Here is a 16,839-nt window from a genome sequence, read left to right as displayed (position 1 = left end):
CCCTGCTCCCCGCCGCCCAGTTGTCGTGGGCCGCGCCCCGGAAGCCTAGCTCTGATTGGTCGCACCGTCTGTCCGCTTCTGCGCCAGGTCCCGCCTCGGGGGACTGCGAGGGCAGGTTCCGCGGAGCTGCGGCTGAGGGCTGGAGTGGGCAGTTGAGACAGGGCAGTCCGGAATGACTGCCCTGCGCCACAGCCGTCAGGTCCCTGGAAGTCCGCCCTGGGAGGCATCTGCCAGACTAGGCTGAGCGCTCCAAGCCGGTGACTGTGCCGAATGACGTCCCCAGTGGACCTCCAGGATGCCCCCAACTCCGGGGGGAAGCCAAGGGCAGCCCCACCGCTACGCTGTGCTGAGGGTCTGGACCTGGATTGTGTTTTTGCTAGCCGCGCACAGGACAGGAGGGAAAGAGGACAACATTTGTCTGGATCTGGGAGAATTCATGGGAACAGCTGTGGGCCAGGCAGAGCCTGAGGAGGAAGCCAAAGCCTGGAGCCTGCCAGCCCCCGGCCGGGCGCCTCCCTAGTGCGGGGCCTTTGCGCCTGCGCTGTCCCCGCCTGGAGCGCGATTCCGCACATGCATGCTAGATCCCGTACCACCCTGCTGCCTGCCTTGCCCGCCGTGCCTCCTGTCACCCTGTGTTTTTCCTTGCACTTCTCTCTGAAATTAGCTCATTCCCTTATTTTCCTGTTTCTTGTATGTCTTTCCTCACCCTCACTTTGCGAGAGCAGGAGCTCTGATGATCTGGGCACCAGTTCCCCCAGAGCAGCTCCTGGCCCAGAGAAACTCCTTGGAGATGCTCAGGAGGCTGAGGTGGGCGCAGGGTGGGGATGGTCAAGCTTGGCCTTGAAGGGGCCCCCAGGTGAGGAGGTGGGGCAAGTCAGTGTTGCAAAATGACTCGAATTCAGTTCAGAGGAGCCTTGTGGAGACTCATCCCCACTAGGTGACCCCGCCGATGCCTGCATGGAAAGTGTGGTTCTTGGAGGGGCTCCCAATCTCCTGCCCACCTGGGCTCAGACTGAAACCCGAGACCCTTGACAAACTCTCCAGCTCCCTCCTGGCTGGGGCTGCTCTTTCTTCCAGGAGCCCCGATTCCACACCTACCTTCAAGGGGCCGCCTCTGAACTTTCTCCTGGGGCCACAACGAGGCTTCCCAGACCACGTGAGAACCATCTTTGACCCTGTCACCATGTGACCTCGGGGAACCCCTCAGCCCCGTCCAGCTTGGGGTCCTCATTGCTGAGATAAACAATGACTCTACCAAGCTGGTCAGCTGATTGCTCGGCTGCTGCCTTGATCATCCCTGTGTGCCGTTTCACGTGTAGCAAGATTGTGGCAACAAGTGGGAGGCCTACCTGGGGCTGCTGCAGGCCGAGCACACCGAGGGGAATGCCCTGGAAGCGCTGAGCCTGAAGCCCTACTGCTGCTGCCACATGCTGCTGGCCCACATGGGCCTGATCGAGAAGCTGCTCAATGCGTGCCCCTGGAGAGGTGACATGGACACAGCAGACAGCATCCTGCCCACCGTTCGTCCCCCCTGGTGTGGAGATCTGGAAGCCATGCCTGCCCTCAGCCCCATCCGTCGGTTTGCATCTCCCTCTCTGGAAAGAACCATCCAGTAAAGGTTTTTGAGGACCACCTGGACATCCTATCAGTCAAAAAAAAAAAAAAAAAAAAACCCAAAACAAAAAACGATGACTACCTTCTGCGTGGGGTGGGGGTGACACAGACAACGGGGAAAACGTGGTGAGGTCCTGGTAGGTACTCAGCACCCTGGAATGCCCCCTGCAGCCTGATGGATTCCCTTCCACCTGGGCCCACCCGGTGTCTTCCCCACCTGGCCTGCTGGCGGAGTACCCTGTTCGCAGCCTCCTTCCTCACTGCCTAGGAGACCAGGCCTGAGCCTGGTGTCACCCCTCCCTCTTCCTCAGGCCCAGGCCCTCCTGACCTTGCCCCCTGACTCTGCTGTCCTACCCACACTTTGAATCTGGTGGGACTAGGTTTTTGAGGGCCCTCACTGAGCTCACAGCCAGAGGGGACGCCTAGTGGGCTCCAAGGGTTCCAGCAGGTCAGCACTGCGGGGATGACCCTCCCAGCCCTGGCAGCCTTGCCTGTGGCCTCGCTGCTGAGCTACCGGGCCTCCCAGACTTCCCTTGGCCCATCCCACTTGGGCAGGTGCCTCTGCAGCTGAGCTCCGCCCTTCCCTGGCCCCTCCCCGCAAAGACGACCCAGCGGGCAGCCGGGCTTAACATTTAATGAGGCCGCCGCCCCTGGGGCGGGGCCCAGGCCCTGCTGGAGGCGGCGCGGCTGCGCAGCACGCTGGAGCGCAGGGCCGGTGGGTGGTCGCCTGAGGCGCAGCGCACGCCTGAGTCGGCCCCTGCGCGTTGAGGTCGCCCTGGCCGAGGTCGCTGTACCACCCGCCGGCGCCCGAGCGATCGCGGCTGCAGCTGGCGAAGGTGTGCGCGCCGTCCACGCAGGGGCGCCGCCGTTGAGGTCGCGGTCCAGCGTGCTGAAGCCGCTGCCCTCCTGCTTGTCGCTGCGGCCCAAATCCGGGACCGCGTCCCCTGCGCGCGGGGTAGCTTGGGCGGAGGCTCCTCGGGCGCTGCGCCCTCATGATATTTCCCAGCCATGAGGGACCCCCAAGGGAGGTGCAGTATCCTTGCCCAGAGAATGAAGGCTGGCAGGTGTGGGCTGGGAAGTCGGAGTCTCTGGGTCCCCTCCTTCCCTCTAGCCCCTTGCCTGGAAAACATGTCAGCAAAGCAGGGTGCCTGGGGGCGGGGCGGGGAGATGGCCCGAGAGCCCCCAGGCCTCCCAGGCACTCACCTGCGGTGCCAAGCGCAGGCTGAGATTGAGCCGGTACAACTGGTCTCCCTTGTCCACGCAGAATTTGTCATAATGGGCCCACAGAGTTGTCCGTGTCCCGCAGGTCCACCATCAGCTTGGTGTGCAGGCCAGGCTGGGAGGTCAGGCCCGAGATGTGCTCCAGCCCTAACCAGTGGTCACCTGTAGGAGAGAGGCACCCAGGCTGAGGTCTGCGCCTGCTGGCAGTCCCTTGCCGCCTCCTGCCACCCCTGCCCTGCCCTGCCCTGTGTTCTTGGTGGGGCTCAAGCTCTGTCCCCTAGGACAAGGCCTGGGATACCTGGCTACTAGTTCTCTGTTCTCCTCAGGCAGTACAGCCCTCCTCCCTCCCAAGTCTCTGAAGCTGTTTGTACTCCTGCCAGCACCTCTCAAAATCCAGCAGCCTCTCCCTGCCTGCGACTCTGAATCACTGTCCAACCACTGTCATACACATGTCACAGGAAACTTGGGGGCTGGGGCGGCACATCACCGTCATCTGTGCTGGCGGTGCCTGGGCACATCATGCAGGCCTCCACTCCTGTCTGAAAGGAGAAAGGTGTCCACTCTCCCCTAAGCACTTTATGTATTTGGAAAATGAAACCTTTTTGTTTTTCTGCTTGTCACTATAATACAAACTTGCATTGTAATAAATTCCAATTCTCAGAAATAGGGTGGAGATTCAAAGTAATTCCCCAGGCCTCAGGCCAGTGGCCCACAATTCAATGCATATCATTTTGTACCAAACTTGTATCCTGGGCGTCTTTGTTCGTTCCCTTAGAGGTGGACATTTGAGTTTCCCCTCGCTCTTCCTGACTGTAGACAACCTCAGAGAACGTGCCCCTACCAGGTGTGAATGGGCTGAGGATGGCCTCTGGGAGGCAAGTGCCAGGCCCGGCCCTTCCCCTGCCAGCCTCGAACAGTAGTGTCTTGTTTCTGCCACAGCAGCACGCCAGCTGTCTCTGCAGCCCCCACGCTGCAGGCTGCTCACCTGGAAGGGGTGCTGGCTCCCTTGGCTGGACGGTGGACACACCCCTGGGGCCCCTCTGGTTCTCCACCCAGATCTGAGAGCAGCCCCTCCCTGTAAGAGACGCCCCAGGAGGTCAGTGCTCTCCAGGTGACCGGGACCAGAGCCCAAGAAGGGCCAGTGGACAGTCCAGCAGATGATTAATAAACTGTCGGCCAGCCACTGTTGCCTCACCCCGGCCACACCCACCTCAGGCATCTTCTGTTCCAGAAGTGGCTGTCCCTTGGGCTCCAAGCATGTGCCAGCCCCCAGCCCTCTGCCAGGCCTTTGATTCCTTGGCTCCTCCTGCTGCCCCCAGGCACCCCCTCTCCCCCATGGGTCCAACGTGGATCTCACCTGCTGCCCTTGGAGGGTCTACCTGGGCTGTCCCGCCTTCTTCCCCAGCCCAGCTGGCCTCTCCTAACATGGGACTGGAAGGGACTTGTCCTCTGCCCCCCTCCCTAGACCATTGGGGGCAGGGACCCAGGCGGGTCCTCACCAGGAGAGGCCTGCAGGGTGCAGACCTGTGGGTGCCTGCCGGCCCTCCCTCTCCCCCACATGTAGCCAGACCTCAGGGTTCCAGCAGTGCTGCCTGGACCTGTGGAGAGGACCTCAGTCTGGGGAGGCTCAGGAGCCCCCTGCCCATTGTGAGCCATCAATGCTGGCCCAGGGCAGAGGAGGCAGGAGAGTGCGGAAGACCCAGCACGAAGGGAGAGCTGGGCCTCCTGGGGCAGAGACGGCGAAGGGAACCCCAGCCCCGCCAGCCTCCTGCTGCGTCCCTGGAATGGCCCACGCTCCCCTCCAGGCTCGCTGTTGTCCTTCTGGGCAAATCTTAGCCACTGGTCCCCACAGTTTTGTTTAGATCGCTGGACTCGCCCACCTCCTCCCCTCCCACATGCCAGGGTGAGGGGCTGAGCAGGGCGGGGACCGAGGGTGAGGGCAGGGGTGCACACTAGGGACGCGGGTGCACCCAGCCCGGGCCCCACGGCCCAGGGAGCACTGCCCTTGCCACTGAGTCCCATCTACACACGTCACCAAACAGGCTTCCAAAAGTAGGCTTTATTTCAGCTTCTTAGAGGCGCACACACGCGCGTGCGAACGACAGTTACGGTCCAGCCCGAGGCCCCCCAGCGCATGCTGTGGGCTTCACTGGATTCAGGCAGACACCGAATCAACACAAACACAATCAAATGTGAACCCTGGGCCCCAGACAGGGTGCAGAGGCTGCGTCGTAAACAGGTGACCAGGAGACTGTGCACACAGGTGACGAATGGGTGGAAGTGCTGTGTGGGGCCAGCTTGGTCCTGGGCCAACCAGTCCCAGCCCAAGGTGGGCTCACATGCAAGGTGGAGGGCCCCGGAGGACATGCCGCCTATCCACTGAGGGCGGGGTGACCCCAGGTGCCTCCACCAGACGCACCGGGAGCAGGTTCGACCCGCCGCGGCCCAGCCAGGCGCACGCCCCAGAGGGCCGCAACCCCGGCCCCGCTGCCAGGTGGCCGGCCTGGCTCCCTGCGGCCCAAGCCGATCCTCCCCACATGCTCGTCCTCTTGGAGCTGAGACTCCAAGAAAAAGATGCTCTCTTTGTCCCAAGTGGAGTTAAGGCTTGTATTTCCTGACATTTGCTTCAGTTTGTTTTAAGTTAAAATTACCTGAGTAAAAAAGTTTCAGACATTTTTAAAAGCCAAAAACACAATCTCTGCAGACAGAGCTTTGCTGGCGCACATCCAGGGCCGCCAAGCTTGGCCAAGCCACCCTCTGCGGGGGGTACCCCAAGGAGCTGCACCCAAGGGCTTCGTGGGGCCACCCTGCCCTTCCCAACATGCTGGCCCAGAACCCACCATGAGAAGCCCCTACTGGCGGAGAGAAGGCACAGTGAGGTGAGCGATGGCCGGCTGTGGCCCACACGCTCTACCTGGGGCCAGAGGGTGTGGGGGAGCCTCAGCCCCTCTCCCGCCAGGTCATCCTGCCGCCGTGACCTTCCTGAGGGCCCTGAGCAGAGGGGGCGGTGGGGGCTCTGGGAAGCCTGCGCTCAGACGGTTAAATAATTCTTTATTCGGGTGGGTTGAGGGAGGGCAGGCGAGGCTGGGACTGGACCCCCACGGCGGGTGGCACCCAGGAGCCCCTTGGCTGTAACACCGGAGCAACTGTGGCGGTCCTCTCGGGTGTGGTGGCTCCCTCTGTCCTTCCTACTTGTGCGGCCAGACCTCGGACGCCTTCTGCAGGCAGTACTGGGCGGCGGGCAGAGACAGGACCAGGCTGGTGGCGCGGCGCCCCATCCAATACAGGCCGTAGCCCAGGAGGCCCAAGAAGGCAGCCTTCAGGGCCAGGCGGGACACTCTGCCGGAGACGGACGGCGGGGGCACGCTGGGGGAGGGAGGGTGGGCTGGGCCTGGTTCGGGGATGCGTGATCCCCAGCCCCCAGTCCGGGCACGGCTGCCAGCTCTGCGTGTGGGGGCGCGAGGAGTGGGTGGGTGGCACTCACGTCATGATCTCCTGGATGTTGAGGTCAGTGGTCCAGTTTTTCTCGATGCCGGGGACGTGGCCCATGCCCACAACACCCACCACCACGGAGGGGACGCACTTCCTGGGCTCGGCTGTAGGGGGAGCAACCCTTCAGTGCCCGCCCATCCCACCCAATCCCCAGAGGCCCGCCCGGCAGCCGGGCCTCACCATCGGAGGCGCGCGGCAGCTCCAGGCGGCGGGCGGCCTGCCTCAGCATGTAGGTCAGGTAGACGTCACGCTCGGAGACGATGGTGCGGTGCAGGTCCGGAAACTCGCCGATCATCTCCGCCATCATCTGCTCCAGCAGGTCCTTCTGCTTACACCGCTCCACATCATCCTTGCTGGGGGCAGAGGGGCACTGCCAGCCCGTGGGGACGCAGCGGCCAGCAGGACGCTGGTGCTGTTGGCCCCGGGCAGGGGCCTGGGCACCTTCTATCTGGGATCAGGGCAGAAGGAAGGGGCGGGGAGGTTCAGCCCAGGAAAAAGAGGGACGCCTGTCAGGAGGCTGAGTGGTCCTACCTGATCGGGTCCGACAGGAAACACAGGCCCCAGGCCAGCTTGACCTTCTGCCAGAAGGAGAGCGCGGCAATGGCCCTCTTGAAGGTGACAGGGATGGGCCGATCGCCCAGATGGAACTTGCAGAAAGGCACCTTGCTGGCCTGGGCAGAGGCTGGTGTCGGTTGGGGAGCCTTGAGCCCCAGGGGCAGCTCCCGAGGGCGGAGCCCCCTCCCCGGCCGGGCCCAGGCCCACCTCCTTGAAAGCCTCCCTGAACTCGCCGCCAGGGGCCATGCCCAGCTGCTCAGTGATGTGGGCTGACACCTTCAGCAGAAGCATCTGCATGAGTCCAGACATGACCCCGTTCTGCAGGGAGAGCGGGCCTGAGTCAGCCAGCTGCACGGTGCCCAGTGCCCACAGCCAGGGGCCGGTGAGGGCCGCGCTGACATCCAGCAGGGCCTTGCAATGGGCGCCCACACACTGTGGATACGCAGAGGCCCTTTGAACAAACTTCCCAGAGCTGGGCCACCTTGGGGCCACACCATCTTGGACCAGCTGCCTGGCCTCTGCCCCATGGATGCCCCTTCCCCTCTCACCCCTCCAGCCCAGACTCCCACCCCACCTGCTCACATCCTCCTCAGGGCGCCTGTCAGTATGAGTGGACTCGGGTCCTGTACCCAGGGAGATGCCGTGGGGGTGACAGCTCTGGGCAGGAGGCCTTGCCACATGATCCCGAGACCCCCACCCCCACCCCTAGTGACCTGTTCAGCATACCCGGGGTCCTCGGGGCCCCTGGTCAGCTCCTGCCTTGGGGTAGGGGGGTCATCCATCCTCTCTCCCGGGTCTGAAAACTGCCCCTGTCCCACAAGCCAGGGGGAACGGCCCTTGACCAGACAGAGCCCGGGGAGCGGGGTGCCTCTGCACCACTGGGAAGGCCAGGCCTGCCCCAGGCCCTGTGCCCAGGGGGCTGTGTGGCTGCCAGGCGGGCAGAGCCCGGCACGCCCCAGGCCCCCGCAGGCCCAGCCTGGCGTAGCCAGCTGGGAGGGCCGCACCTGCCTCACGGCCTGCTGCAGCTTCTCCAGGCTGAGCTCCTTGGCCTCCCGCAGCAGCGTGCGCTCGTCCATCTTCAGCATGGACACACGGTACTGGCAGAGCTCCACCACCACCACGTCAGGCTGCACCTCCCGGATAGTCTGCGAGGGACATGCCGGCTCCCCACGGCCCTGTGGGCAGGGCCCATGCCGCACCCAGAGGCCCCCACCCCCTGGGCGGCCCTGCCACCAACTCAGCTGATGCTGCGACAACTCAGGGCTTCAGGCAACTATCAGCGGAAATGACCAAGCAGGTTTGCTCGTCCCCAGGGAGGAGAACACCCAAGGCTGTCAGGGCCTGGCCTGAGGTCAGATGGGCGTGGCGGCCTCACCTTCACCACGTCCTTCTTGCTGTCATCGCTGAAGTGGGCCGTGCCCACCACGTACACCCTGCTCCCATCCTCGGCCACCAGCTCGGTCACCGTACGTGGCAGGCTGGGCCGCGCGCGCCTCCTCTTCAGCTTCATCTCCAGGAGCAGCTTGAAGGCATCCACGTCGGCTGCAGGGACAGTGAGGGCCAGCTCGGGGACGTCCGCTGCCGGGCAGCCGGGGCTCCCTGGGCACTGGGTGGGGCCGTGCTGCCCTGTGGAACCTGGACACGCAGGGGGTCCCTCCTGGCCCCTCCCTGAGGAAAGGGGCCTGGGCCTTGGCAAGCTCTGCCCCCGAGGAGGCACCCAGGCTGCTGGGGGCCCTGGGGGGCTCTGAAGGACCGAGCCTCAGGACCACCTGTGCTCAAGAGCCCCCTCCCCTACACCCCAGGGCAGGCCAGGGGCCCCTCGCTCGCCACAAACTCGGGAGGCCACCCAGTCTGAGCCCCTGCTGGCTGGGAAGCTGCCGCCCCTCCCGCCCAGCACAGTGACCTCAGGGAGCACGCACACAGGTTCTGGGGCTCTCCAGGAAGCACCCTGGGCACCACCTCCGAACCCCCTGATGTCACGACGGGTTCTGGGTCAGCCTGCAGAAGGAAGGGGAACACTGTAGCTGGGACAACCGCCCTCTCCGGGGCCAGCCTGGGATTTGTCTGGTGGCTCTTCCAATGCCCGGAACTCCTGGGACCCACCTGCCACGTGCCCCGGGACTAAAGGCCTCCCCATGACGACCGCCTGACATGCGGCCCACCCTCAAGGTGCCCGCCCTGGTCCCCCGGGCTGGCCCAGGAGCACCGCAGGCAAGAATGTGGAGCTCTTCTATGCACAGAAGCCAGTGACCCCAGGAAGGCCATGGTGGGGGGGAGCCCCATGCTTGCGGGCAGCTGGCCCAGCCCTGAGCCCACAGCCACCCCAGACCCAGTGCCCCGGCCCAGGCCCCTGACCTCGCGGGGTGGCTGGTCCTCCTGCTCGTCCATAGCTGGGTGGCAGCTCCTGACACCAGTGAGTGAAGCCTGAGGAGACACAGGAGCCCAGGGTCTCAACAGGGGTCAGTGTGCCATGGGGTGCTGGACGCCCTGAATGAACCCTGGGCAGGGCTTCGGCCCATCAGGCCCCTGGTCAGTCTGGGGCCGCTGAAGCGCAGGCTCCCCAGGCCCGGGCACAGCAGGCGGGAGACCCCGGCCACGAGCCCTTCGAGCCCCGCAGAGCGGGGGCTGACTGCAGACAGGGAGACACCCAAGGGCGGGGTGTGCTGCCCGACCTCCAGCTTGCCCAGCGGAGAAGCCCTCAGGCCGCTAGCCAGACCTGGATGTCTCCTTTTTGAATTTGGAGCAAAATACAATTTACAGAATTCCCTCAAGAGAGCTAGCCGAGTGGGAAAAGGGAATCTGCACGCTGGGCCGGCGTGGAAGTCCCCGGCGGCCGTTGTCCCGGGCCGGGGCCGCTGCCCCGCGTTCCGGAGTCACGTGCCGTGACGACACGTGTCAGCACAGACTCGGGGAACAGAGGGGCTAGGGGGCGGCACCTTGGGGGCTGAGATTCCTGGTTTGAGAAAAAAGATGCCAACTGGAAGAAGCTGAGTTAGAAACTGAGACTGTCTGGGCAGGCGCCACCTTGGAGAAAAGCCCGGAGCGGAGCAGGGGCGGGGGCAGGGTGTGGGCTGGGGCCTGGAGCCCCCAGGCTGTCCTCGTCAGAGAGAGAAAACCGCCCAAGATGGGCCATCGAGACCTCCAGAGCTACTGGGGTCTGGGGTTCGGCTGGGGCCATGTCAGGACACGGGGCTCTGGACGTCACTAGACCCCCAGATGCCATGGGAAGTTCAAGCCAGAGTCTGACAGGGCCTCTGCTTCCACCTCTGGGGCCACCTACGAGTGTCGAGCCGGGGTCCTGCCGCCAAAGGACAGGGTGCCTGGCACACGTGGGCACCAGGAGAGAGAGGCTCAGCCACGGCGGCCAAGGAGCTGCTTAAAACGACGAGCTCACTCGGACATTGCGTCAGGGAGCGATTCTAGTTTGTTTTGAGTTGCGGCGGGGCATTGTGGTTTTGCTTCAGTGTCTGTGCTTCGTGGGCAGCAGCTGGGGCCCCGAGAGCCCCGCCGGCCCTGCCGGCCCCACACAGGCCACAGAGCACGCCCAGGGCTCGCATCAGTCTCGCTGGGCTGCACGCTTTCGCAACTTCCGTTACAAAGAGGAAAAGCAAATAATAAAATAAACAAAAGGCTACGTCAGGTTCCTCCCTGCTTTGTACCCTGTGACCCTAAGCCTTATCCCAATCTGGGCTCTGTTCCCAACTGATGCCCAGTACCCACTGCTCCTCTCTGAGCCCCCGTTTCCTGTCTACAGCCGGGAGGACCCGTCGGGCAGGTGGTTCAGAGCAGGGGCAGCTCCCTGCCGCATAACCAAATGCCCAGACACACCAACGCGCCCAGGAGCTGACCTAGAAAGGGGCAGCCCATCCCAAGGATGGCTGGGCCTCTGGAAGAAAGGAGGTCAGGGAAGGGTCAGGAAGAGGAACTGGCTTAAGGCCAAAGGAAGTAACTGGGCCCCATGGGAGGCGGGGGGTTCCAGCTGGCCCAGAAGGGTGGCACTCAGAGCCCATGGGCCTCTGCAGGGAGCAGGGGAGCGGCCCTGGGGTCTCAGCACTCCTGGCTCCCGGCCCGAACCTGAAACAGGCCTCTGGCTGACCCAGTGGGTGGCAGCTCACCTGGCCTCGCCAGGGCCTCTTCCTTCCCTCTGCACAAATGGAAGCATGCAGTGACGCAGGGCACACCCGACACAGAAACAGGAAGCCGTGTCTGCAGGCGGGCTGGGCCTCCCGCCTCAGGCCCCGCACTGGCCCAGACCGTCCACCTCAGCCGCCTCGCACAAGGCTGCCCAGGTGCTAGAAAACTGCCCCAGGAAACATCCATGCTGTCTTGGGAGCCTTGTGTGACAGTCAGCAAGAGTGAGGCCACCGTGGCCTCCGTCTCCCTCCCACTAGTGTGGTGTCCCCAGTTCTGGGCCAGTCCCCCACCCTCCGGGCACTGCCTGGCTAGACGACCTGCTACCAGCCAGGAGGAAGCCTGTGCCCACGGAGAGGGGGCAGACAAGCCTTGAGCCCCGAGATGGCTGGGCCACCAACTGTGGCACAAGGACCCAGGTCCCCTAGGACCCCCAGTGCGGGCACATGGCCTGGGAGGGTGCAGGCAGGAAGGCCACCGAGGCCCCTTCCATGCCAAGAATCCATGATTCTGAGCAGCGTCTCCTTCTGACGCTGTCACAGCCGTGCACACCCCGTGTTCTGGTCCCCTCAACCTCAGCCTGGCCCCGCCATACCCTTGCAGGATGTAATTTCAGTGGGTTCTCAATCCCTCCTCCCTGCACCCTGCTCACCATGACGCAAATATTTACAGCGGGGATCCGAGCCTCTCTCAGCTGCCTGAAGGGAGCAAAGGCCCCACCCCAACAGCACCCGGGACCCGGTGCCCGCAGGTCCGCTTTCTGGCCACAAAATCTCTGGACGATGGTCCCAGCAGCTCACCACACTGCCACATGCTGCAGGGAGCACAGACCCCGGGCTAACACCCTGCAGCAACGCCCCCTCCTACATCCAGCCCCACCAGCAGCACAGCTCCAGGGAGCCAGGCGCCAGGCCATGCTGCGGCCACCGACGCTCAGACCCTATGGAGCTCAGCACAAAACAGGACGACGGTCCTGCCAGGCCCAGGGGCCCCCTCCCTCTCCTCAACCAGCTGTCACCACTGAGCCAAACTGTCCCCGGAGCATGACCTTAGGAGCACTGGGCACACCGGTGGGAGCTGCCTCCTGAGTGTGGCCGCCGGAGCCCAGTCCTTCTGGCCAACAGGCCGGCTGGTTGGCCAGCCGCCACCAACCGTGCTGCGGGGATGGCCACAGGCTTGGCCAGATCTCAGGCCACCACTGAGTGCTGCGTGGCCCTGGGCAGGCTGCTGTAACCTGCTGGGGCTCTCAGCTCCTGCCTCCAGGGCCGAGGGGTGAGAGCAGCTGCCCAGCTGGCCCACAGCACAGCACACCACACTCCGGGGTCACTCCAGCCCAAGGCCTCTAGACCTCTTTGGGCCTCCCATTTCCAGGGTGGTGGGCCCACAGGGCATGGGAAGAACCGGCAGCCTGGTCCCAGGACTCTGTGTGGAGGGACGCTGCCATGATGTGGCCCCGCAGACGACAGAAGTGGTGCCACATGCTCCCAGGAAAAGACACCAAATCTGAGGGACTCCCCGACATCCCCGAGAGGACCCACCTTAGCAGGTTCAGCAGAGAATGCACCTGCTCACGGGGCAGGGGGAGCCCCACTGGCGATAGGGATCCCCCAGGAACACATTCCTCACTGGGTGAGGAATTAGCACAGAACACGATTTGCTGGGGGCCCGGCACAGGGCAGACCCGAGCACACCAGACAGTCACAGTGCGAGTGGCCAGAGGCTCCCGCCCGCCCAGCCCAGGCAGCCGTCCCCTCTCCTGGTCCCACTGCTGTGGTCTGAATTGTGACCCCACTCAATTCACTTTCTGGAGTTCTGGCCCCAGCGCAATGAACTTAAGAGGTGGGGTCCCTGGGATTTGATTAAGGGTAGATGAGGTCCTGAGAGGGCCCCACAGTGGGACTGGAGCCCCAGTGGGAAGAGACACAGGAGAAGTGGCTATGTGAGGACACAGCAAGGAGCCAGCTGTCTGCAAGCCAGGAAGAAAGACCCCTTCCCAGCAACCACAGCAGCCAGCACCGTGATCTCGAACTCCCCACCTCCAGACTGTGAGAAAGCAGTCTGTTAATGTTTAAGCGCCCGTCGGTGGTATTTTGTCACGGCCCCAGAGCAGACTGAGACAGCCGTTCTCTTCCCCTCACCCCTCTTAAAAATTAGGAAGCCAGAAACTGCCTTCGAGACCCCACCGTGGCTCTCCACTGCTGGCCAAGAGCTGACCAGCACCAGATGGAGTTTCCAGAAAACCCCCATTTCCCAACTAACCCACTAGGTCTGCTCAGAAATCCAAGGGTCCTAAACTGGACCACAGGCTGCAGAAGGAAATGACTAACTGAGAGGCAGCAGAGTGTAGCCCAAAGCCCTGACTCCCACCCCACCCCCACTTCTGAAGCCTGGGGTCTGAGCGCTCCCGGCTCCGGCCTGAGCCTGAAACAGGAGAACCTCCTGGGTCTGATGGGCGCTGTTCTATGGAGGTGGGGCAAAGGTCAGAACAGGGGTAGAGGGCACATGCCAACTCACATCTGAGCTGGAGGTCCACATGGCTCCTGGTCCAGCACACCTGGCCGACCCTCCTGGAACCTGGGCACTGCCTGGTGCCAGGTCCCCACACTGACCACCACTGCAGGGCACAGTGGAGGGGCCTGCCTGCCCACCATGCTGGGCTGTCTCCTGGCAGCTTTGCCTGGCAGCGTCAGACACCACAGCAACACCGCCATCCTGCAAGGCTGACCGGGGCCCCAAGGTCAGGGCTCCCTCCCAGTCACACAACAAGGGGGGCAGCAGCAGCAAAAGGGACAGAGGCCCAAGGAGAGCGGAGCCTAGACCGGAGCACAGTGAGCTGGGTGGCCTGTATATATCCTTCCCCAGGGGCTCCCGGAAAGGCAGAAGTCCACCTGGAAACCCCCAATTTCCTGATAAAGGTGTCCTGATGTCCCAAGCCAGCCCAGGACTTCTGAGGAGTTCCTGTTGTCTCCCATGTGCCTTGGCTTCCCCTCCCGGGACAGTTTTCACCAAGACACATACGTGAACTTTGTGGTACTTTGTGGCATGCAAGGTATGTCTCAATAAAGCTGTTCGCACAAACAAGGGGCCAACAGAGCTTCGAAGTTCCGTCTACTCTGCCCATATGGCAGCCTCGCTCGCTCGGCCTGAAGGGCAGAGGCCTCCAGCACGCGGAAGAGCCCAGGGTCTCCTGCTGCCGCCGCCTGGGGAGGTGGGGACCCCGCGCCTCACCCCCGACCCCAACTCCTGGCCCCCGGCCCCCGACTTCGGCCCCTAGTCCCCGCCTCCAAGGCCCCGCCCCCGGGCTGCACCACCGAGAGCTCCAGCCCTTGCGACCCTCGCCGTCGACCCCGACCCAGCGCGCGCTCCTCGGAGGCCGGGGCTTCCCCTTCCGGCCCGAGACCCCACGCTGGGGGCTGGCTGGGCCCGGACAGAAGAGCGGCGGCCCCCGACCTCGATCTGACCCTGACCCGCTGGAAACCCCGCCCGCCGCCCCCCGCCCCAAGCCCGTGCCGCGCGGCGTACCGAGGCTGGGCGGCGTTCCTCAGCCGGCCTCCATGCGGCTCGTCGCCCCACCGGACGGGGCGGACCGGGGCCGCGGGGCGGGGCGGCCGGACGGGCCAGGGCCGGGAGGCCGGGCGGCGCGCTGCATGCCGGGAAGCGTAGTTCAGCGCGCCGTCTGCCTCCTCTTGAAGCCCGCCCAGTACGCGCCCAAGGACTACAGTTCCCAGGGGGATGCGCGCGAGCGGCCGCGGACTCCACTTCCCAGGAGGCCGCGCGTGAGAAGCCCCGCCCCGCCTCGTATCCAGCGCCTCGATCCGAGGACTCAGGCGGTAGCTATGGGACGCGGGTTCGAGTCCCAGGCCTGCCAACCAAGTGGAGCGTGGTTGCGAAGCGCACTAAAATTCTCTGGCCGCAGCTCTCAGTCGGTAAAAGGGGGTTGCCGTTCATACAGCATCTGCGGGATGGCTTTACGTGCTATGATACAAAACTGTCAATCCTGCCCGAAAGGGACAGCGATAGTGCAATGCGGGGAGCAGAATTTGGGTCGCGGATTGCACCGGTGTGGGCGCTCCGACCACCCGTTGGTCTAGCGGCTGGGGTTCGCGGGGGCGATGGGGCGGCCGGGGACGGGGCACGGAGCCGGGCCGGAGCCCTGGGGGATGTCCGGCGTGAGGGGCAGCCCTGTCCAGCCCTTGCCTTGTCTGGGCCTGAGGGGCCAGCCCACTAGCGGTCAGATCTCGGTGCCGGGCCTCCCCTCGGGTTCCAGGAAGGGGGTGCCTGGCCCAGCCCTGGTGATCCGTGCAGGTCGCAGACTTCCCCAAGTTCTGAGTCCGGGAGTGGCCCTCCTGCGGCTCTCGCGCGGGGAAGGCACCTGGCCAGCAGGCTGGGCTCAAGGCTGACGCTTATGTGCGTCGCTTCTGGTCCACGGCCGCGTCTAGCCCTCTCTGTCCAGTTCCCGTTGTTCATTTCCTTAGTGCCAGCGCAGATCACTTCTGCCCTCCTGACCTCTTGGCCGTTCACACAGGAGAGCTGTCGTCCACTCTATGCTCTTGCCCTGGGCTAGAGCCAGTCTGGTTTAGATGCCCACGCTGAGCTGGTGTGGGCACGGAGAGAGGCCTGGGTGCCCGTCCTGGCTGTCTGGGGTAGGGTGCCAGGTTCTCCCAGAGCCCCTCCTTGTGGGAGAGGAGCAGCAACCCCCTGGCCCTGTCCAGGGCTGGACGGTGTGTCAAAAGAACACTGAGCACATGGTGCGGCCCCTGCACTCACTGGGCAGGCGGCGTCCCCTGGCGCCTGCAGAAAGAAGCCTGCTTATGTGGAACCCGGACCTGCGGCCTTCTGTTCTCCAGCAAACAAGGGCGAGGGGTCAGTTTACAAACCAAGGGCCAGATGCTTACTGAAAGGAACAGGCCTCTGCATGAGACCGGGTCTGAAATGTCCTGCCAGGCCTTGGCTCAGGGGACAGGCCTGGGCAGAGCCATCCTGCCAAAGACACAGCCCGGGGTTCAGGGGCTGGTGCGGCCCAGCCCCACCTGGACCTCTGTGCGTTTGGAAGTTTGGAAGTTCTGTGGCCAGCAGCACTCGGGAGTCACCACAGTGCCGGGCAGCGCACACCCCTCTGCAGGGCTCTGGGACTGTCTCCACTCTGAGCAGAGCCACCGTGCCAGCATGAGCAGGGGAGGGAAGGCCGGGCTGGACTCCAGCCCCGCTTGGAGTGGCAGAGGGGCCGTGGAAACGCCTGAGGTCAGCACAACTTGGGGTCCCCAGGTGGGCACAGCCACCCTGCCCACGGGGTCCCCTTGGCCCCGTGCCTGGCTCACCATCACAGCGGGGCTGGTTGCGAGGGAACGAGAGGGGCGCTGCAAGCCCTGGTCAGCCCCCTTGGGGCCTGTGGGATCCCTTCCCCGTGCACGTGGAAATGGGGAGCGCCAGCCCAAGGGGCAGTGGCCACGTGACCTGAGATGCTGGGCCCAGGAGAGCGTCCTGACTCTGGTGAGGGTGGGTTCTTCCTGGGGACCAGGTGTACTAATCGTCCCATTTTGCCGTCTGGGTCTGTGCTGACCCTGGAAAGACCGCCCCTCCCAAAGCCAGCCAATTCCTAGAGATTACAAGTAACTTCACATGCCAACCAGCCATCCAGACCCCAGCCTGCCCCTCTCCACAGGGTACTGTATGTCGTTGGGGCTACCCTCCACAGGCCCTAATCACCCAGGCCAGGCACCCCACAACTAGGCACAGCCCACCGAGATTATTCTGGCTAGCCGGGCCCAAGCCTGCACACCCAGCCTTGCATTTCTTCCTGAGAAACCACAGAAAAGGCTCCTGCCC

At 64.1% G+C, this 16,839-nt stretch overlaps 1 protein-coding gene across 4 annotated transcripts; it reads right to left on the bottom strand.

Annotated features, from left to right (window-relative positions):
• Positions 1 to 4,876: 4,876 nt before the first annotated feature.
• Positions 4,877 to 14,640, bottom strand: TRABD (TraB domain containing). 4 transcript variants are annotated; one of them, XM_032492566.1, is made up of 10 exons: positions 14,536 to 14,636; positions 9,238 to 9,306; positions 8,802 to 8,880; positions 8,258 to 8,424; positions 7,887 to 8,027; positions 7,090 to 7,200; positions 6,859 to 6,998; positions 6,508 to 6,680; positions 6,320 to 6,431; positions 4,877 to 6,065 (listed from the first exon to the last, which is right to left on the bottom strand). In XM_032492566.1, the coding sequence occupies exons 2-10, from the start codon at positions 9,268 to 9,270 to the stop codon at positions 5,867 to 5,869; spliced, it is 1,155 nt and encodes a 384-aa protein (XP_032348457.1). In that variant the 5' UTR covers positions 9,271 to 9,306; positions 14,536 to 14,636; the 3' UTR covers positions 4,877 to 5,866. The 4 variants fall into 4 exon arrangements, with proteins under 4 accessions (XP_032348457.1, XP_032348460.1, XP_032348459.1 ...); XM_032492568.1 differs by having other exon boundaries at positions 5,888 to 6,174; XM_032492567.1 differs by having other exon boundaries at positions 5,888 to 6,201; positions 14,536 to 14,633.
• Positions 14,641 to 16,839: the final 2,199 nt, after the last annotated feature.

This window comes from Camelus ferus, chromosome 12 (genome assembly GCF_009834535.1).
Source record: "Camelus ferus isolate YT-003-E chromosome 12, BCGSAC_Cfer_1.0, whole genome shotgun sequence".
Taxonomy (NCBI): domain Eukaryota; kingdom Metazoa; phylum Chordata; class Mammalia; order Artiodactyla; family Camelidae; genus Camelus; species Camelus ferus.
Note: the sequence above shows the minus strand (reverse complement) of the source record. Positions and strands in the feature narration are given on the sequence as shown.

Excerpts from the sequence above, each read along its gene's own strand:
- TRABD (XM_032492566.1), bottom strand. The coding sequence starts at position 9,270 with ATGGACGAGCAGGAGGACCAGCCACCCCGCGAG. Across the intron at positions 8,425-8,801 it reads TGGAGAGCCCCAGAACCTGT|CCGACGTGGATGCCTTCAAG; the intron begins GTGCGTGCTCCC and ends CTGTCCCTGCAG. Across the intron at positions 6,999-7,089 it reads TCAGGGAGGCTTTCAAGGAG|GCCAGCAAGGTGCCTTTCTG; the intron begins GTGGGCCTGGGC and ends GCCTCTGCCCAG.